The following is a 22671-nucleotide window of genomic DNA, read 5'->3' on the forward strand; positions in this document are numbered from 1 at the left end:
TATATATTTTAGATTCAAGTCCTTTTTCAGATATGTGGCTTGGAAATTATTCCGTTTGAAAATTATTCCATATATTCCATTATATATACGTAACCCTAATGTACCACACTAGTGCAAGATGTTAATATTAGGGGAAACTGGTATTGGGTGTTTGTTAGGTGTTGGGGTGGGATGGTTATATGGAACTGTATGTACTATCTGCTCAATTATTCTGTAAAATTAAAACTGTGCTAAAGGAGCTTGGGATGAACATACACCCACTACTATATATAAGATAGATAACCAACAGGGACCTACTGTATAACACAGGGAACTCTGATCAATATTCTGTGATAACCTATATGAGAAAAGAATATAAAAAGGAATAAATATATGTATATGTATAACTGAATCACTGTGTTGTACACCTGAAAGTAACACAACATTGTAAATCAACTATACTCCTATAAAATTAAAATATATATATAAAACTACTAAAAATATAAAGTCTATCAATTATTTTTGAAAGTTTGAGTCTTACTTTTACTCATTTTTTCAATGAGAATAGAGGATTAGGTTATTTCTTATATTCCTTCCACCTTTAACATTTATGATTTTCACTTTTAAAAAGACTTCATTGTTTGGACTTTGGAGCAGTTTTAGAGCCATAGCAAAATGAGCAGAAAGTGCAGAGAGTTCTCATATACCCCCAACGCCACACATGCCCAGCCGCTTCTGCTATTAGCATCCACAGTGGTACATTTGCTACAATTGATGAACCTACATTGGCACGTCCTTACCACTCAAAGTCCATCGTTTACATTAGGGTTCCTGGTGTACATTCTGTGGGTTTGACAAGTGTATAACTACATGTATCCATTACTAGAATATCATAAAGAATAGTTTCACAGCCCTAAAAATTCTCTGTGCTCCACCTACTTGTCCTTCCTTCCCCCTGACCCACTGGAAATATTTGTGGTGCTGGAATAGTTCTTGATTTTGGTGGTGGTTCCACAAAACTACACAAGTGATAAAATGACAAAACTATACAAACATATTGTACCAATGTCAATTTTCTGGTTTTGAGACTGTAATATACTTATTTGAGATGTAACTATTGGGAGAACCAGGTACATGGGATCTCACTGTACTATGTTTGCAACTTCCTGTGATTCTGTAATTATTTCAAAATAAAAAGTTAAAACAATAAAAAAAATCTGCGTTTAAGTCAAACAAAATAGCCCTGAATTTTCTGAGAAAATTTTAGAAAAAGAGAAACCCAACTTTCCTAGAAGTTCTGCGCTGTCACTTGATTGTATGCTATAACTAAGCAAATATTGGTGTTATTCATGCATCAATAGTAGAAGACCAAGTTAAAACAGAGAGCAAAAAACTAACTGTAATTCAGTGAACTAAACAATTCCTTTTTTATGGAAGCATCACCTGAAGTGATTTTAAAAACACACAACAGAAATCTACTAACACAAAATCTCCCTCAAGAAATAAATTTTAAAACTCATTTCCATTCCTTAAAATTATTTGAACTCCTTTTAGTCCAGCAAGGAACAGAAAGCCCAGTAGTCAGCTACAGAAGTTCTTAAGCACAGTAGAGACATATAGCTATCAGATTAAGGCAAGTGTTTTTAGTCCTTGCTCTGCCATTCTCAAGCGAAGGACTGTTTGTGTCATATAATCAAAAGTCAGTTAAAATTTTACACTTTCTATGTAAAGAAGTTTCTGGGTCTCAGCTGTCCCCCTTTACGAGACCCCACGACCTCGAAGACCGACGCCTCCCTAACCACACTGAACTGCAAAGAGCAAGGAGGCAGGCGGGGCCTCATCGGATGTAAGATGGCGGCCGAGAGACGCTCTGGGCGGCTCCGGCTGCGACTCGGTAGCCGGAAGTCCTCCGTCTCTAGCCAGTAGGAAGCGGAAGTAAAGGGCGGTCGGCGGCAGAGCTCTATCTTTGCAAGGCCGGCTTGCGAGAGGAGCCGCGGGAAAGGCGCGTGTAGGCCGCTCACTGGTGCAGCTGCTGCCGCCCCGCCGCTGCGCCGCCCCGCCCCGGCGTTGTCGCAGGTGCAGTCGTGGACGAAGCGCGGCCCCGGCATGGACTGGAAAGGGTCTGCGGGCGGCGCGTGTGCTGCCGCTGCGCGGCCGGTGACAGGTACCCCTGGGGGGAGCGTGGGGAGTTCTCGCGGGGGGAGAGAGGGTCTGGGGAGCGAGGCCACCTTGTGTCCCGGTCACCTTGAGCTTCCGTTTCTTCCCTGACTCAGTTTCCCCTCCTGTATCCCAGCCCTCCTCTTCTTTGCGAGTCCCCCGAGTTGTCCCTTGGTGTCCTCTGGGCACATACCGTCTCTGCGAGGGTGGTCGCGGGCTCTGTTTAGCCGTTTTGAACCTTCATTGAAGAGCTTCGAGACCCGTGTGCCCAAGTGCAGACGGAGGTGGGGGAAGTGCCCTAACGTGAATTTCGTCCAAGCCTGACCCCAAGTAGGCTGAGAACCAGCAGTTTGCAGGACTCCGGTTGGAGAACGAATGGATCTTTTTATAGATTTCTTTTTTCCCTACAATGAATTCGGGTGATGAATATTGGTTCCGTTTTCATTTAATACGAGGATCTGGTGGCTGAAAATTGGATGATCCGGTTTCACTTTTAGTGTGGGACCTGCCAGAAGAGAAAGATCTGCGTACATCGCCAATCGGTTATGGGTGGGAGCTCTTCGTGTTCCTTGGCCAGAATCTCTAGATCGTTTTGCATTTCTTGCCCGATTTGAGAACTAGCATATTTTGTTCATTCAAAGTCCTGGGGTCTTATGCCTTACTGTGTTACACTGTATTGGAAACATTGATTCATCGTGTACTTGGCCAGCCAACTTTACTGTGTGATGTTTGAAGACATTTTAAATAGCTATATGACAACAACACAAAGTTTGGGTTGATTGTAGCCTTTCCATTTGACTTCCTTTTGTTAAACTTAGCTGAAACTCATTTTTATTGAAGGAAATAAACGTTGCTTTATACAGTAGTAGGGCATCTTCACAGTGCATATTTAACTTGAGGAGAATAAATTGAACTATGGAGAAAATACCATTAGACTTTTTCTCCAGTTCCTTGCGATCATTTTCATATTACATGTATAGTATCTAATTTTAACCTGAAATTGCATGTATGTGGATCACAGCAAATGGGTTTTGCTAACAGGTATAAGTGTATATTAAGTTTAAATTTTTCAGAAGTAAATTTATTTCTCAAGAAGAGTACTTCCTGGTATTTTTCCTTGCTGTTATCATATATGTTGAAACTCGGATGGCTACTTATTAACTTGCACCCTGCAAGGTTTTTTTGAGTTTGTAAGCTATTTTCTTCAGTTTAAAAATGGAAAAAGAAAAAGTTGATGATGATTTATAATTTTATGCCTCTTCTGTTTTCCAAAAGTGAAAAACATTTGCCATAATATAATTTTGATTAATATTTTTGATAAATGAGCAAGAGATAGTGTCTTTAAACTAAAGAAACCGGGCCACACACTAGATCTTACTAGATGAATCTTTTGGGCGTAGAACCTTTTAAAGACTGTTTTTAATTTATCCATCATGCTGGAAGCGTGATGCCTATAATCATGCAGTGCCACGCTGCAGATTCTGACAGCTGTTATTTCACAGCTTTTAAGGTCAGAGGGTCAGAGTGATAAGGGATCTCGTAGAATGAAGCCATCCTCAAACAAAAGGCCACTCAGTGACGTTCTTATTTCTACTTCTCTGGACAACCTTTTCCTCTGGTGTTACCTGTGGTATCAAGGATGTGGGGTAAGGGAAAACTCTTCTTTAGTGTGTAGCTTTCCTCTTTTTCCCATCTCTACTGATGCTGTACTGTGCCCCAGAAACTCTCTGTCTCTTTAAAGCAGGGCAGGGGGATCTCTGGGTGAGTCATGGTACGTAGAGTTTTCATTTTCACCCTTCTTAAGTCTTAGGCTTTTTGTAGCGCCTTTACTCTTGGTGCCACATCCCTTTCTTCCAGTGGCTTTCATTCATCCTTTGATGAACAAAGTCTGTGTTTATTTTATTTTGAGTGCCTCCTGTGTTCCAGGCATTATGCTAGGCATGTGACTGACCGACAAAACTCTCTGTGCTTGAGGAGCTCGCATTCAGTCCCCAGAGCCAGCCCAAGTATGGATCTGTTCAGGCTGGTTGCTTGGTTTGGTTTGCTCCCAACTTCAGGCTCACACCCTTGGTTTCAAGTTGAAGCTGTACCTCTCTCAGCCACCTGGGTCCCAAGGACTCTGCCCCTAGAAAATCTTTGGACTTGCCTTGGGTCTTGTAATAAAGTCCTTTGCTCATTCTGGGTCTGCACAGTATGAATTCTTACCCCTTCTTAAAGCCAGAGGACCAGGGCAGAGAGCATGGTATTGTGGAACTTTTGAAAACAGGCAGATGTGGGTTCCAAACATTGCTATTTATTAGTCCGGCAAGTTACTTAGCCTCTCCGAGCTGCCATTTTCTTATTTTTCAATAAGGGATGATAGTGTTTCACGCATCATGCTGCGTATTTATGGACTACCTGCTGTTTGCCAGGCCCTGCGCTGTTGGCTCTGGTGGACAAAGTGGACGAGGCTGCCCCCCTCGGGAGCTGCAGTCTCCTGGGGCCTTGTGTGAAAGGGCTGGGTAACGAGTTTGCAGAGTGCTTGGCAGTGGCGCTGTCCAGAGTGATTCGCCCGGAGTAATTGCTCTGCAAGTGTGGGTGTTTCCTGGGGCCTTCGGTCCCTCCCTGTCCCCTCCCCACTCTGTGCATGCCCTCCGCCTGGCAGTACTGAGCAGAGGCATCTAATTTCTCATCTGGAATCACCGCTGTTGGGGGATTACACGTCTAGGTCCCTTCAGGAAAAATGGTGAACATAGCTGTAGCATTAATACTGCTTGAACATAGCTCATATGCGCCGTCTCCGCTTTAGAAACTTAGTGACTTTGGGGGAGGATTTTGTTGATATTTTTCCCTAGCCACAGAGGATATATTTCCAAAGCATATTTTTGAGGCCTTGTAATAACGATGAGTTATTATTCTGTAATTTAGAAGACAGTTTCTAGTTTCTCTTCCTTACATATTTTAACTGGAGCAGTTACTTCTGGTGTAGTACTTGACACTTTACAAAGTGACTTTCACGTTGCCTTCTCAATTCGCTCGTGGCGCATGTTGCGGCAGGTACTGTTATTCCTATTTGAGAGAGTGGGAGACTAAGGGCGAGGGAGTTATCAGGTAAGGTGCCTGTGGTGAAACTGCCAGTGAGTAGCAAACTCAGGAATTGATCACAGGTGCCTGACTCTAAAGGCTTTCTCGTCTTGCTAACCCGTGTTTGTTCTATCATGAGGCGCAGGTTTCTGAGGCTAGAGTGTCGGAGAGAGTTGAGTGGGCTGAAATTGTATGTAAAAGTTTGGGTCCTTGCTTTCTCCTCTGCGGGAAATGTCAGTAACTTTTGCTACATTCCGAGAGGGGCCTGCATCGACTTGGACTTCTCCTCCCCCGCCCCCAAGCCAGGAATCAGGGCCAGCAGGTTTCATTGTCAGAGGTCTAGTTTGCTTAGTCCTTGTCTTTATCGATGTTGATTTTTTTTAATGTTTATTTATAAATAGGATGTTCATATTAATTTTTTTTTGTTTCCAAAGAAGCTGGCAGTGCCTGAACTTCAGACTCTTTTAAAAGCAACTTTTCTATTTGGTAGAATTCATTTCTCTTCGGACCATTGTTCTTTAGAGATATTGTGTGTCATATGAAGCAAGATGTTGGCACAAATGATAAAGCTTTTTGTAAAAGGAAGATACTGACTGGTTGCTCCAGTATGTGGGCTGTCTCTCCCCAACAGTGTGTATTATAACTGGCGTCGAGGAATTGGGGTGAGCTTTACCAGACCTTAACATTCAGAAGCACAAGTTTGGTTTAGTGTTTCCCACATATTCTTGTCCCCTTTGGGTTCCCATTCAAATGGGTGGAACTTGAATGCTGACTTTTTATATCACAGTGGAAGTCTGATTAGGTTATGTTAGGCAGACTTCCAGGGATGAAAACACAGATCAAAGAAGCCTGCAGCCGGAGACCTTTTGTGAAATGATGTGGACCCCAAGGCTCTCGGCATGCTTGCTGAGGCTGCTGCTGGGGATTTAGGAGGCCTGCATTCTGTGGCCCTGCTGATTCACCAGTGACCCCAACTTCCTTATTTTATAGATGGGGATCTATTGAGTTCTTACATTTCCTCATTCCAGAACCTGTATTTGATTTTACCTTCGAGACCCACCCTATTAGCTTCCTAAGGCTGCCATAACGAAGTACCACAAACTGGGTGGCTTAGAGCAGCACTTTATTGTCTCACGAATTTTGGGAGGCTAGAAGTTCTAAATTAAGGTGTCACGGGACCACGTTCCTTCTGAAATCTGTAGAGGAGGATCTTTCTTGCCCTCTTCCAGCATCTGGTAGCCCTGGGTGTTCGTGGCTTGCGGTGTAATTCCAGTGTCTGCCCCCGTTTTTACTGGGCATTCTCCCTGTGTCTCTTCATGTAGTCTTCCCTCTGCATGCCTGTCTCTCTGCCCACATTCCCCCCCCCCGCCCCGCCCCTTTCTTTTAATAACACCAGTCATTGGACCAGGGCCTACCCTGATGCCCTCATTTTAACATGATTACCTCTGTAAAGACCATATTTCCAAACAAGTTCACATTCTGAGGTACTGGGGTGGGGTAGGACTTCACTCTGTCTTTTTGGGGAAATACAGTTCAACCTGTAACCCCTTTCATTTGTGTTTTCACCTGTCTAAGCTTTATTTACTCTCCTGCTTCATAAAGTATGATTGTGTGCAACCTGCTGGGCCACCAGCTGACTTTTATATCTCTGTATGGTATAGGCACCCAGGAGATGAAGTGCAGCCTTTGTAGGAGAGAGTGTAATGAACGACGCACCTTTAGTTGTGTCTAAAGTTCTGCTGAACTATCTAGATAGTAGGTGCTGTTCTATTTCGGAAGCATTTTTATTTCTGTGATAGTCACGTTATTTTTTATCTCTAATTATTAAGATTCAGGTTTAAACATTGCCTTGTAGCGAAACTTTTTTTTTTTTCCCCTTTTAGGGGTTTGCCGTAAAATGGGCCTTCTGACTGTACTCGCTGGACTATGGCTGTTTTCCTCAGCAAAGGCAGATTCAAAAGCCATTACAACCTCTCTTACAACAAAATGGTTTTCCACTCCGTTGTTGTTAGAAACCAGGTAAGAAGACATTTTTTTTCTCTCACGTGTTTGAGTGAAAATGTAGACTCTGCTAGTGAATATTCAGGAGCTTTTTAGGGCGTGAGATTCTCATCATATGCATTTAGTAAGAGTTTCTTTCAGTGTGCACTGTGCTTGTGTGCTGTTCACAGGCTGTTAGGACACAGACTCTGTCTGTCAGCAGGCTAGGACTGAATTGATGATAGAGATCTTTAGGGATTTCTTTAGACAAATATATTGAATTGGTTAAATTATTATGTTATCGTCCAGGAAAAGTGTAAATGTGGTACTAAAGGAAGAGAGAGTTCTACTTAAAAGAAATTTTCTATTTATTTGAAGAAGGTGTTAAGAGGTGTTTAATAAAAGGAAGAGAAGAGAGCTTGGCAAGGTGGGGGAAGAGGACATGACCCTCCCAAGAACTTGGAAGGAGACCCCAACATAAGAGAGTGCAGGGGGAAGCTAAGAAAGTGGCCACATTTTATCCGATTGTAGCATCTCCAAAATCAGGATGCATTTAATCAAATCAATGTTATCTTAAAATTGGTGGCATCTTTCACTCAGTGTTTCATAAAACAATGATATGTCTTAAAATTGACAGTGTCTTTGGGCAGCATTTCATCCTGCTATTCCTGAAACATACTGGACCCCAGTCTCCTACCCCATCTCTACCTTAATTCTCCTCTGCTGGGACTGTACCATCTGGGGCTACAGGAAACTCTAGAAGATGATTCGTGCCTGTCTGCCTGATCCCCTACATAGCCATTTCTATCCCGCTTTGTTCCTAGGGTCTTGGTGCAGAAAATGAGTTTCAAAGGCCTAGGCCTTGAAGGGATTTAGAGCATAGCAAATATGCAGTAAATCACATCAGGCTTCCCACTGTTATCTCTCAAGCTAGAAGAGATTCCCTGGTCTGGGGAGTACAGAAGAAAATAAAAGTTGAAGGAAACTTGACAACAGCTCAAGTGAACCCTAAGAAGGAGTTAGTAGATGGATCGTAGAAACCACACATATGTTTTTAGGAAAAAAAGAAAACATACATCTCAGTTTCTCAATAAAGAAGATCTCCCAGGGACTTCCCTGGCAATCCAGTGGTCAAGACTCTGTGCCTTCGACGCAGGGGGTGCTGGTTTGATCCCTGGTCAGGGAACTAAGATCCCGCATGCCATGTAGTGCGGCCAAAAAAAAAAGATCTCCCAAACTTGGAAAAAAGAATTGACAGTGTCTTAAAATTGATAAAATGCAATATAGTCAATGATTTCTTGGGAGATTTTAACCCAAGTGTACGTTTTATTTAGTGTTTGTAATATAAATATAACCAGATACTTCTCTTTTAGTCAGTTTTTTGTTTGTAGAGGGAAACTTATTTTTATTGTATCTCAAATAACATATAGCTAGGACCTGTAGAGAATCTTTCCAAAGCATACATTTAGGTAGGTGAGCCATGAGCATTTGGTAACTTTCAGAATTTGATATAGCTGGAAATTTGAACTGTTGTGTTATATCAGTTAACTTTGTGGTCTAATTTTATCTTCTGACATCTTCCCCTTGATCCCTAGGAAGATGTGAATGAAGAGTCTGTTGTGTTGGTAGTGTATACGGATAGTTGTGCCTTCTAAGGCAAAGCCTCCTCTGGTACAGGATTGAGGAGAGGCCAGTGGGAACGTGGGACGCGTAGGAGCCCGTCTTGACTTGCTGAGGAGCCTCCCCGACTTTCTGCTGAACAGACTTTCTCCCATCACTTGTCTGTGCCTCCCTTTCCTCAGCAATAAAATGGCAAACCCCCTCCCCCCGCAAAACTCCAACAACCCCGTCTCACCCCCAGAAACCCCCAAACTCCACTGCCTGTATTTCATAGTGATGTCACAATAACTAATTTGATAAATAGGTCGAGCCCCTCAAATGTCCGCGCTTTGTTAGATCTTGGTGGTTGTAACAGTGAAGTGTCTGAAGGTCATGTGAGGTCCTGGACTGCCTGAGCCAGGACTCTTGTAGCTGAACATTTTTTCTTCCTTTCTGCTAATCTTATTTTGGATGATTTATCTGGTGTCAACCTAAGTCATTGAGATTTACTATCACTTTCTAAATAATTTTGTGCAACTAACCGTGACGGATGTTTTACGATATTCTGCTTAACATTCTTCACTGGATTACATCCCATTACTCTCACTTAGACTAACAAATTTCTTGGTGTTTGTCTGTTGTCTTAGAAGAGTCTTATGGCATATACTTATGGACTTTTGAGAAAGTATGCTAAAATTGTCAGCCTTAGTTGATCAGTTTTTTTTCAGTTTCTTTGATCTCTGTGAAGTGAGTACTGTAAACTGTTTCCTTCGCTGCAACTTACCCGTAACAAACATAGCGCCTTTTCATGATATCCTGGCCATTTGCCATTTTGGTTCATTATTTTTACTTCTCTTCTGTGGCTATTTGCGAACAGTTTGCCAAGGAAATGGGACGTGTAGGCAACTCAAAAACACTGCTGTGCTTTTTTGAAACTACTCTATATTCACCTCCAGAGCTAGCTGAGGCCACTCTCCTTCCCTCCTGGGTCCATGGCAGACATTGATGGTGGGTCACAGCACTGTCCATTGGGGGGAGGGTGAAGGGCCAGAATCTTTTTCCACACATCAAGGCATGTAGCTAATACAGACATTTTGTCTTTTTTGCTTCTGGCCCTTAGGGACTAAAACTATTCTTGTGTGTATTTTTATTTTTAAAATTTTTTATAAATTTATTTATTTATTTGACTTTTGGCTGTGTTGGGTCTTTGTTGTTGCACGTGGGCTTTCTCTAGTTGTGGCGAGCGGGGGCTACTCTTCATTGCGGTGCGCGGGCTGCTTATTGTGGTGGCTTCTCTTGTTGCGGAGCACGGGCTCTAGGCGCACGGGCTTCAGTAGTTGTGGCTTGTGGGCTCAGTAGTTGTGGCTCGCGGGCTCCGTAGTTGTGGCTTGTGGGCTGTAGAGCACAGGCTCAGTAGTTGTGGCACATGGGCTTAGTTGCTCTGCGACATGTGGGATCTTCCCAGACTAGGGATCGAACCCTTGTCCCCTGCATCGGCAGGTGGATTCTTAACCACTGCGCCACCAGGGAAGTCCCTTGTGTGTATTTTTAAGTTGGACCTGATGCTAATGAAGGGTTTGTAGCTTTCTGGTTGTCCATGAAGTGATATATATTTAATTGAAGTAGAGCCCTGAGTATGTTTTGAGCAGCTGTAGTTACTAAAAGAAATATTGTGTAAGTAAAGTTTATTATTAAAGTTGAAACAATCATTTATTGAGTGCTTATACAATCATTTATTGAGATATTATAATGGCCTGGGAATGCAGCATGATAGATTTGAGTGATTGAGATTGGAATGTAAATTCCAGATTTTTGATTTACTAACTCTGTGCCCTTAGGAAAGTTAACAAGTTTATAAGTGGAGAGAATGGTATATATATATAATGTGCTCTCCCTCTACCTGTCACCCGGTTTTAGTGATTGTCAACTCAAGTCCAATAACCGTCACCACCACCACCCTCCTACCTTCTCCCGCTAGAATATTTTAAAGCAAATCCCAGACATCGTATAATGTCATCTGTAAAACTATCAATATTTTACTCAGTGGAAGTTTTATCGATATTTTACTCAGGTATCAGAAGCTAAAAAACAATTTAAAACAAAAAGCAAACAAACTTAAGCATACTATAAACAAATGGCAGCGTTCCTTTTAATAATACCTTGTATTGTTCCTGTCTTCCGTGGATTACTTCAGTGGATCTGGTAATTAATTTTCTTAAGGCTGCTTGACACTTAGACGTTGTAAGACTTATTTATGCAGTGGGGTGAAAAAGAATGTACGTTTAAGAAGTTTTCCTGTAATTATATGAAAAGTATATATTTATGTGCATATGGCCTCTGTAGGAATCTAAGCTAAGATTCACTTTGTATTCTTACAAAGAATACAAAGCATTTACTTGCATATCATAATCTATCTGTTTTACTACCTGTTTTCTTAGACTATAAGCTGTTATAAGGTTGGTATGATGTCTATGTCAGTTACTCGAAAGCCTAGAAAATGCCACACTCAAGGGGGCACTAAATAATTTAATACATTATGATGATGGGTATTTTCAGAAACCTATTTTTAGAGAAGCTGTGCATTACCAGGAAATGTTTCTTATGTTGCCATATTTCTGTGTCTAGCTGTGGAGTAGAGTGAGAGTTGTACAGCCCAGTGTTGACAAGTAATGGGAAAGTCTTCCTTTGGCTAGGTAAGCTGATATCCAGATCTGTAGTTTGCTTTCAGACAGGGAAAGACCACCACTACATTGGTATGCCTTGGAGGAGAAGATTACCGATTTACATGAATCATTCAATTAGTACATGCATTTTCTTTTAAGGGATTTTAGGCTCTTGAATGCAGGGAAATGTAGAATAGCCATTTTATTTTAGGTCAGTACAGTAGTGTAAAGTCAAGGAAAAAGTTAAGATGGCATTAAGTTCTAAGACCTGATTTTATTAAATCAGTGCTAACTTTAAACTAATATTTGGTGATTTTGAAAATTTGGTTTTGTGGATGTAAAAAGATTACGACATGCTGCCTTTAGTCTCCTAGAAATTTTTCTAGGGTTCATGTTTTCCTTGGGAGAAACTTAGGCGAAAACATATTTTTTTGTTCTTTGCAAGGTATTTCAGAAAATGAGTGAGCAGAACTAGTACTAGAATTATCAATTTCCTAATTCTGCTTCTACTACTGACAGCATTTTCACAAATGAGATTTCATAACCTTTCTTTATATTGGGACTTCCCTGTTGTTACAACATTTCTATTATTCTAGGTTTCTTTAGGGATACCTATTAAGCTATTAAGTGAATAAATTACTAAGCTAATTATTAATAGCTAATAAGCTAGTAAGACTTGCTTATCATTAGAAAATATATGTTATACATGTTCGTGTATAATATATATTATCAAATAAAAGCCAAGCTTTGGACATTTGGTAACTTAAAAATCTATTTTTACTCTCCTTAGTAATATAGCTTATATTAGAAGATTTCATTAAGTTGTTTTATTTCTGATATTTCCCCCTTTTCTCTCAGTGAGTTTTTAGCAGAAGACAGTCAAGAGAAATTTTGGAATTTTGTAGAAGCCAGTCAAAATATTGGATCATCAGATCATCACGGTAAAATTGAAGCAAATGCTTCTTTGACTTCGGTGTCTGGGAATATATTAGAAAAATTGATCTCTTTCAGAGTATGTGTGGCATGGCAGTTAATGGAATACATTTTTATCTTTACTGACTAGGGTTGTGATGGTAGCCAGCAGAGTCAACACAAACTAGTAATTATTTTTGAAAAAGTTTATAACTTTGGTGATAAGAGCTACCTTTGATTTTTTTTTTTTGTTTCTCCCCTTGTTTTTGTTCTTTTGTGTTCTTTTATTGAAAGTGCTACATGAATATTTTGTGGGAGTCAAATTCTTTTAAAATCATTTAGAATTTACTTAATAACCATCAGATTTGATTAACTTTCTTTTGTTATGAACTAATTATACAACTGATCTATTATCTGTTAAGTTTGTTATCATTAAGTTAGTGCCATCCAGAATGTTTTCCATTATGCATGCCAGCCACACACAACTGGAGTGTCAAGGTGTCAAATTAATGACAAGGTAAACTGTATCACTTGTTTACAGTTTCTGATGAGCTTTCACAAACATTTTCCAATTCAATATAAGCTACATAGAGTATGAACATTAATAGTCAAAGATGCTGATACATGAGTAGTTAAAACCTTGAGTATTACATTGACAGGCGTAAGTCCTTGTTGAAGAGAAAATGTGTAAAAATTATGTGACTGCTGTTAATATTTGACTAATTGATTTTTAACTTTATGATATTTAAAAATTAATACATATTTAAAAAGTCAAGTCTGAATCTTTTTTCATGATTTCAGTGCATAAAAGTTTTGAACAAGCTTTGGTTACATAATTTGTAAGCTTTAGTTACATAATTTGTAAGCTTTAGTTACATAATTTGGAGTCAGCTAGAGTTGTTTGAGTTATCAAAAAATCATTTTAGTTTATGACTTCATAAAACAAATTTATCAAAGTAAGTTTTGTAATGAATTTTGAATTCTGACGTTTAAAATGAAATTTCTTCAATATAAATGCTGATGTGTTCCTGGTTAAAATTAGGGGAGTATGAATTCTTGGAAGTGACCATAAAAGTACGTTAAACATTTTATTTGAAATACTAGTCATAGTCCCGCCACCCAAAGATAGTCACCGTTAACATTCTGGCAACATTTTAAGATATTTCTTTCTGATCTCTTTTTCTACTTAGAAGGTGCTAATGCCATATAGAACCTTTTACATTTTGCTTCTTTTTTTGCGGTACGCGGGCCTCTCACCGCTGTGGCCTCTCCCGTTGTGGAGCACAGGCTCCGGACACGCAGGCTCAGCGGCCATGGCTCACGGGCCCAGCCGCTCCGCGGCATGTGGGATCCTCCTGGACCGGGGCACGAACCCATGTCCCCTGCATCGGCAGGCGAACTCCCAACGACTGCGCCACCAGGGAAGCCCCATTTTGCTTTTTTAAATGTGAAATATTTTTCTTAAATTTCTTTTTGGAATAGATAATAGTGGTTTAAAAGTCAAAGCTACACAAAAGGCTATACACAGAAAAATCTTATTCCTCCTGTTTCTCTTGGCTTTTTATAGCCATTTAAATTAATTTGTTTAGTCTTCAGTGTTTTTTTCTTTTTTACAATAAATACATAAGTATGTATTCCTATTTCTTATTCTTTCTAAGAGTAAGAAAAAATTGCGTACTATATACATTGTTTTGTACCTTGTGCTTTTCGTTTAATATATCCTGGGGATTTTTTCATACTGGTACACGCGTTTTTTTTCCCCTCAGATAATGTGTTCCAATTGTTTTAATGCTTCTCCCCAAACTACAGTTTCATTAGTATTCTTTAATATCTTGTACTTCCTCATCACACTGCTCCATCTTGTTGGGTTATTTGAATAGATAACATATGCAGACACTGTGGTTACAAGGACAAGTCATAGTTTCGGGCTTTGGGGCCCCAAAGGCTCTTTGGGAGGGGCAGTTAGTAAGTAGGTAAATGAGTAAATGATGTGCTAAGTGAAAGAAGTAAGCGAAGAAATATTATGGGAGCAAAGAAGAGATGAACTTGGTCGAGTGAGGCATGGGGTAGGGATAGGCGGTGCCTCCCTGGAATAGGTGCTCTCACAGCTGAATTCTTCCTGAGGAAGAAAGTAGGAGTTAGTCATCCAGGTAAGTGGGAGAATTGCAGTCTAGGGAGAGGGAATAGTCTGAACAAAGGGAAGAAAAGTCCAATTGCATGGTGTACTTCAAGGAATTCTAAGCATTTGACAGCAGTTCAGGACAGTATAGTGGTAACATTTTGCAATCAGTATGCTTTTGTAACACATAGCTTTATACTTTATGAACTATCTTATTTGGATACCTCTAGTCATATAGAATTATTTTGGTTAATGTTCTTCCTGACAGGTACTGATTATTCCTATTATCATGCAATATTGGAAGTTGCATTTCAGTTTCTGTCACGACTACAGCAGAATCTGTTGAAATTTTGTCTGTCTCTTCACTCCTACTCAGCGACAATTCAAGCCTTCCAGCAGGTGAGTTCAGTGCGTACACGTGACAGTATTCTTTAGTGGTTGCATATCTTGATCGGCTGTATTGCAGTTGTCCTGGCATTGTATTACAGAACTATACCTTTTCTACCTGAAATTGTCTAGGATTTACAATTTGTTTATAAATAATAAGCAAAATTGATGATGTTACATCTTCAAATAACATATTATAAAAAATATAATTTGCACTTATTTTCATTTAAGGAAAAATAAAATATCTACACAAAAAACTGCCTACCAGACTTTATTTATACAGCACAGGTGAAGAGAGAGGCAATACAGTTTTTGCTAAACCAGTTAACCCTGAGTGTGATCATAGCCTGTAGATCTAAAAGTGGTTCACGGGAAATACAGCAGATAGGAAATGTGAAACAATATCACAGGAATACAGTCAGGAAAAGCTAGGATGAGGAAAGCTTTTTAGTAAAATAATCTGATTTTGTCAACAAGTAAGTTAAAAGGAAAAGAAAAGAGGGAAGGAGGAGCTTCAAGAGAGACTTTAAAAAGGTGTCAGCTGGGGCTTCCCTGGTGGCCCAGTGGTTGAGAATCTGCCTGCCAATGCAGGGGACACGGGGTCGAGCTCTGGTCTGGGAAGATCCCACATGCTCTGGAGCAACTGGGCCCGTGAGCCACAACTACTGAGCCTGCGCGTCTGGAGCCTGTGCTCCGCAACAAGAGAGGCCGCGACAGTGAGAGGCCCACGCACTGCAATGAAGAGTGGCCCCCGCTTGCCGCAACTAGAGAAAGCCCTCGCACAGAAACGAAGACCCAACACAGCCAGAAATAAATAAACACATAAATTTAAAAAGGTGTCAACTTAATTCAACGTGTGGATCTTGTTGGATTTTTAAAAAAAATTTATTTATTTTTATTTTTGGCTGTGTTGGGTCTTTGTTGCTGCGCGCAGGTTCTTCCCCAGTTGTGGTAAGCAGGGGCTACTCTTCGTTGCGGTGCGCGGGCCTCTCGTTGGGTGGCTTCTCTTGTTGCAGAGCACGGGCTCTAGGTGCGTGGGCCTCAGCAGCTGTGGCACTTGGGCTCAGCAGTTGTGGTTTGCAGGCTCTAGAGCATAGGCTCAGCAGTTGTGGTGCGCAGGCCCAGTTGCTCCGCGGCATGTGGGATCCTCCTGGACCAGGGCTCGAACCCGTGTCCCCTGCATTGGCAGGCGTGTTCTTAACCACTGTGCCACCAGGGAAGCCCCTTATTGGATTTTGAGTTGAACAAACTCGTAAAAAATAGCAAGAGAATCAAAGGTGTGTATGCTGATTGTATGTTTGGTATAAAAGAATTGTTAATTTTAAAACCTTTTTTTTATTCTGAAATAAAAACAGCATAGAAAATGACTCACAAGAAATATATAGTATAAAGAATTATAACGAAGTGAACACTCTTGTAATTTTCACCCCGGTCAGGAAATTGAATTTAGCCAGGCACCGTGGAAGCCCTTGATGTGCTGTGTCCCCATCACAGCTGACTTTTGCCCTTCAAAAGGAATCACTTTCTTCTGTTGGAATCATTTGCTGTTTTTATTTATTTATTTATTTATTTATTTATTTATGGCTGTGTTGGGTCTTCGTTTCTGTGCGAGGGCTTTCTCTAGTTGTGGCAAGTGGGGGCCACTCCTCATCGCGGTGCGCGGGCCTCTCACTATTGCAGCCTCTCTTGCTGCAGAGCACAGGCTCCCGACGCCGCGCAGGCTCAGTAATTGTGGCTCACGGGGCTAGTTGCTCTGCAGCATGTGGGATCTTCCCAGACCAGGGCTTGAACCCATGTCCCCTGCATTGGCAGGCAGATTCTCAACCACTGTGCCACCAGGGAAGCCCTGTTTTGTTTTTTTTTAAAAAAACATTTCATTGCCCAAGAGTTCATCACCAAACAATAGAGTTTAATCTTGCCCAGTTTTAAAAAAATTATTAATTTTTTTGGGGGGTGAGTGGTCTCTTAATTTATAGGTTCTCCCTCTATCCCTTTCTTTTCTGTTGAATAACTTATACTGTTTGCCCTATCAATTTTTTTTTTCTTTGGCCCCAGCAAGGCCCTTGCTGGATCTTAGTTCCCCGACCAGGGATTGAACCCAGGGCCGCGGCAGTGAAAGCGCTGAGTCCTAACCACTGGACCACCAGGGAATTCCCAATAGATTGCTATCATTGCAGAAATTTCTCTTGTACAGCACTCGTCTATAAGAATAAGGGTGTTACTCTGCTTTTCCCCTCTCCCCTTTTCTTAAAATAGCTTTGTATGGGATTTGACACTGAGACTTTTTCTGCTCAATTTGATGTGAAATTAGTTTTCCTTAACTTTTGGAGGTTGGCATGGTTCCCTATTCTGTTGATTTTATGTTGTGTTAAAATAGGGTGGCTTTAAAAAAAAGGTAGCTTTTGCTTTTTGAAATTTCCTGACTCTGTTCCCCTCTTTCACTTTTATATTTGGACTTTTTCTTTTATTGGCTTTTATCTCTGTCCTGCTTGAGTTTTATTCTGCCCTCAACAGTTTGTCCTTAGAGGTGGGGCCCTTTCCTGGAAGGGAGTCCTAGTCTGTGAGTTATGAGTTCACAGTGGTCAGACTGCCTTGTGCTTACCTGTACTAGGTGAAACAAAACCCGTCGGCCCACCATACTTTCCAGTGAAAACCTTTTGGCTGTTTTGGGGTTTTCTTGTTTTCAGGATCATCAGAATCTCTGCAGTTTCCCTCTACTTCTATGGCCTCTGATAACCGCAGGTCATTTTTGTGTTTTGTATCATGGGGATTTCCTTCCACCTAGTTTTGTCATAAATGTGGTCCACTGGTTTTTGTTTTCATTTTTGCTTTGTTTTTATGGGAGAACTTGGGAAGATTGAAAAACTATGCTGCCGGTGGCCATCAATACAGAATTGTATTACTTTTTTTTTTTTTTGCGGTACGTGGGCCTCTCACTGTTGTGGCCTCTCCCGTTGCGGAGCACAGGCTCAGCGGCCATGTCTCACAGGCCCAGCCGCTCCTTGGCATGTGGGATCTTCCTGGACCGGGGCATGAACCCGTGTCCCCTGCATTGGCAGGCGGACTCTCAACCACTGCACTACCAGGGAAGCCCTGTATTACTTTTTTTAAAAGTGTGATAATGGTAGTATGTTTTTTAAAAAAAATCTCTGTGTTTTGGGAGTTCCCAGGTGGCCTAGTGGTTAGGATTCTGGGCTTTCACTACCATGGCCTGGATTCAAACCCTGGTCGGGGAACTGAGATCCTGCAAGCCGTGCGGCCGGCCAGAAAAAAAAAAAAAACAACAAAACACTTCTGTGTTTTATTGAGACATAGTGAAACATTATAAATGAAATGCTATTTGGAGCTTGTGTCCAAATGATCCAGTGGAGTGTGGTAGGAAGGTGGAAGAAATGAGATTGGCCATGAATTGATAATTACTGAAGCTGGGTCATGGGTACATCGGGGTTTATTGTACTGTTCTTTCTTCTTACAAACACAAGTTTGTAAGTTTTGTAATAATTTACAAAAAAGAAGAAAAATGTAATGGAAAGTTTTAATATTAATTTTTCGTAGCAAGCTTTCCATTTCTCCCCATCTGTTCTTAATTATTTGTATTCCAGCAGTAGAAAAGGACATGCAGTAGGAATGTGTTACATAAATGACATCAGTGTGTACCCAGACCTTGTCAGTATGTCCTTTCCTTTCCCCATCTCTATACACTCATGCTTTTCAGTGTGCCTCTCGTTTAAGTTGCAGGTGGACTTATCTCATTGTGCCTGGGCGTTAGTGCATTTCACTCTAAACATACCCCACATCTCATTCAGCCTTTCCTTTGAATGTCTTAGTGTGCTCCTTGGATAATTTTACCTTTCCATCTGTACTCTTTTTTTAGGCCCCGTTGGTTTTTTAGATTCAGTGTCATTCTTCCTGTTTCAGGGAGGGGCTTCACATTAATCTGCGTATTATACTTAATTAGGACTGCATTGTTATACTTTGACACTTACAATTGACATTTGTAAGCTTAGTTTTCTACAAGGTACATACTGTGTTCCCTGGATATCTTTTTTTTTTTTTTTAACATTTAAAAAAATAATTATTTATTTTTGGCTGCATTGGGTCTTCGTTGCTGCGTGTGCACAGGCTTTTCTCTAGTTGCAGCGAGTGGGGGCTACCCTTCATTGTGGTGCACGGGCTTCTCATTGCGGTGGCTTCTCTTGTGGCGGAGCACGGGCTCTAGGTGCACGGGCTCAGTAGTTGTGGCGCAGGGGCTTAGTTGCTTCGCGGCACGTGGGATCTTCCTGGACCAGGGCTCAGACCCATGTCCCCTGCATTGGCAGGCGGATGCTTCACCACTGCGCCACCAGGGAAGTCCCCCCCGGATATCTTTTGATATCTTCTGAGATAGAATTTTAAAGTTCTATTTTGGGGATAATAATAACACCTACCTCATGGAATGATACTGGGAGGAACTAGATGAAATAATACAAAGAAAGCAGTGAAACGTAAAGCTCTTTCTGTCATATAATGGGTGTTCGGTAGATGTTAATTTCTGCTTTTACTGATGTTGTTTTATTATTATTTTATTACCTATTTAGAATATTCATGTTTTTGTCTTGTTTTTGGTTAGAGATTATTTTTAAAAATGTCTGTGTCTTAAATGACAGATAGCAGCTGATGAACCTCCACCAGAAGGATGTAGTTCATTTTTTTCAGTGCATGGAAAGAGGACTTGTGATTTTGATACCCTTGAGACTCTTCTACTAACAGCTTCTGAAAGGTAGATTGTGTGTTTCTTTATTTAAACGTCATGCATTCATTGTGCTTTCTTCTATATCAGGTCCACCGTCTGATTTTTCGTACGTTTTTTTTAGTCCGTAGGTATAGTGGTTTAGAATGTGAATTCTGGAACCAGAACCAAGTAGATTTAAATCCCAGCTCCATCACTTAAAATAGTTTTGTGAATTTAGGCAAATTACATAACCTTTCTTTCCTCATCTTGTTTCGAAATAGAGATAATAAGAGTACTTACTGTTATTGTTACTTAGTAACTAATGACTGTATTGGAAAGATTACCTAGGCTTTGTCATCAGCTTAGTAAAGAATATTCTGTGTATTAAAGCCAGTGCCTGGAGTAATGATATTAATGATAATGATCTCTCAGGGTAGTATTAGTTTCAGACAAAGGAGACTATTTAAGATAATTGCAAGCTTAATTTGAATATTAAATTGGTAATCAGTGGGCTGATTTTTTTGCTTAAAGGTAGGTTTCCTGTGGTGGACAAATAACAATAGGTACCTCTTGCTGTCTGCCTAGGGCAGTAACCCCTCTGTACATCCTCCAATGCTGTTAGAAATTGTATAACAGCGATCTCTCTCTCTGATACTGCCCTGCTCTACCGGAAGTGCCAGGCGGTGTTTTAGGTGGGGAAATTCTTCTTTAGTGAGATTATCTGCTCAGCACCTGTCCTCTGCCCACCAAATGGTATGAGTGCTTTTTCCTCAGGGTGATAACCAGAAACTCATTGAGCATTCAGCTGTCTGGGGTGAGGTATGGACATTCAAAATTGGCTGCATAGTAAAGTGCTGTTTCCTTGGGGAAAACAAAATTGGCTGACTTGAAAAATTCTTTCTTTAATTTGTTACAATAATGCAGACCTTTATAAAGAAAAGAGTGATAATGTCTCCTCTTCTGAGAGGTGGTAATTATTTTTAATGGATTGGTATATATCCTTTTATACTTTTTTCTGTGGTTATAAATTTATACAGGTAGGTAGGTTTATTTTTATAAGGGGCATTTTCCACTTAGTACGTGTAGGTATACCTCCTTAAGAAGGATTGGTAGGTTATAAAGTCTGTGCATTAAGATCTGCTAATATCTTGATGTCATTCTTAGAGAAGTTTTCTTGAGGGGGGAGTTTTAAAATTTATGAGGATAACCTAAATTTTAGATGCAGTAGTAGGATGATCATAATAGTAAAAATGATAGAGGAGGGAGATGCTGTAATTGGGAAGTTATACGCTTAGATTTATCCTCGCCTTTTTGCATTATTTGCACTTAGGTCTTCAGATAAAAAGGTAATTACATTCTATTTATATGGGAGAATAATTTACTTAAGTTTTAGTACTATGAGGGCTGGATGTGTATCCTTTTTCTGGCTTTTTTACCCCCTGCTCTAGAAATTGGTAACAATTATTAGTCAAAGTCTACATTTTAAGGTTAGTATTTATATAATGTACATTCGTTAATTTTAATTACGAACAAATAAGACTCATACCTGTTTTGTTTTCAGTATTCTTACTAACTGAAAACTATTTAAGATGCTTATAATGTTTGCTTAAATTATCATTGCTGTAGCTTCATTTTGTACTGTTTTTAATGTTTAAAAGCTTTTTTAAGTTAACAATTTTAAGCTTTTAATATTTATTTTCAGACCAAAACCTTTATTGTTCAAAGGAGATCACAGATATCCCTCATCTAATCCTGAAAGCTCAGTGGTTATTTTCTACTCTGAGATTGGCTCTGAGGAGTTTTATAAGTTTCACCGACAACTTGTATCAAAAAGCAGTGCAGGCAAAATCAATTACGTATTCAGACATTATATATCTGTAAGTATTGACTTATTTTATAACTGTTTTAAATATTAGTTTGCCCACCACAACCTTAGCACTTCATTTAATAATTTCCCCCTTTATAAAATGATTTGAACTACTTTTTTGGGAAGTGTAGTACTTTCATCAATTCTGTTATTTGCACATAGGAGGCACTTTGCTTGCCTTTCTGAAGAAATGTAAAACAATATGCCTAAAAAATGGCTGTATAAAATTGACATTCTATTTCAGCTTTGATTTTTTTTTTTTTTTTTTTTTTTCCTGGCCATGCCATGCGACTCCTGGGATCCTAGTTCCCCGACCAGGGATTGAACCCGGGGCCCTGGGCAGTGAAAGCACAGAATCCTAACTACTGGACCGCCAGGGAATTCCCTACGTTCTATTTCAAAATGAACCATGTAAATTATATTTAATTTGGTCCAGATTTAATATGGTCATCATACTATGGAATTGATTCTTGAATTCACTTCCTTTCCAAACCCTTTTTTTTTCTCTTTGGCATCTTTTTATTTGATAGAAAAAGGATTTCTAAAGAGGTAAACTCAGGCAGAATTGATTTAAAATTAAGCTTTCGAAACCTTGTGTGGCATTTAGCATTTAAAATATTTATATGTAAAGATCGTTGGCCTTTAAAATTTCTGTGTCATGTTAAGCTCAGTAAATATTGGATGTTAAGTCCATGGGAAAGCAAAATAAAAATTCTAAATGAAAATTTATGTGAGCAGAAACAGATTTATCAATATCCAGTTTTGGACACCTGCCCCCCCCGCCCCACCTTGCTCTATTGCTGTTTTTTTTTTTTTAATATTTATTTGTTTATTTGGCTGTGTCAGGTCTTAGTTGCGGCACGCAGGATCTTTTGTTGCAGCACGCGGGCTCTTCGTTGGGGCATGTGGGCTTCTCTCTAGTTGTGGCGTGTGGGCTCTAGAGTGCGCAGGCTTAGTTGCCCCGCCGCACATGGGATCTTAGTTGCCCAACCACGGATCAAACCTGCGTCCCCTGCATTGGAAGGTGGATTCTTAACCACTGGACCACCAGGGAAGTCCCTATTGCTGGTATTTAAAGGGCCATCCTTATTCAGGATGATGGTAAGCCTGTGACATTAGGTTAGCCCAAACCCTGCCTGAAGACATTTAAAGTCAGTAAAAAAATGTACACACACACACACACATTTACACACACGGTCTCAACAAAGCACTTCTAGGTTTGAAACCTCACCAG

General features: G+C 40.3%; 1 protein-coding gene across 1 annotated transcript in view; it reads left to right on the plus strand.

Moving 5' to 3' along the window:
* The first annotated feature begins 1926 nt into the window (after positions 1-1926).
* UGGT1 (UDP-glucose glycoprotein glucosyltransferase 1) overlaps positions 1927-22671 on the plus strand; it is a 109466-nt gene continuing 88721 nt past the window's right edge. The window contains exons 1-6 of the mRNA XM_067742307.1: positions 1927-2143; positions 7083-7218; positions 12300-12382; positions 14741-14871; positions 19506-19618; positions 21273-21447. Coding sequence (XP_067598408.1) covers positions 2086-2143; positions 7083-7218; positions 12300-12382; positions 14741-14871; positions 19506-19618; positions 21273-21447 — 696 coding nt within the window. The 5' untranslated portion in view covers positions 1927-2085. The remainder of the gene's footprint in view (positions 2144-7082; positions 7219-12299; positions 12383-14740; positions 14872-19505; positions 19619-21272; positions 21448-22671) is intronic.

This window comes from Pseudorca crassidens, chromosome 6, assembly GCF_039906515.1.
Source record: "Pseudorca crassidens isolate mPseCra1 chromosome 6, mPseCra1.hap1, whole genome shotgun sequence".
NCBI classification, from domain to species: Eukaryota; Metazoa; Chordata; class Mammalia; order Artiodactyla; family Delphinidae; genus Pseudorca; species Pseudorca crassidens.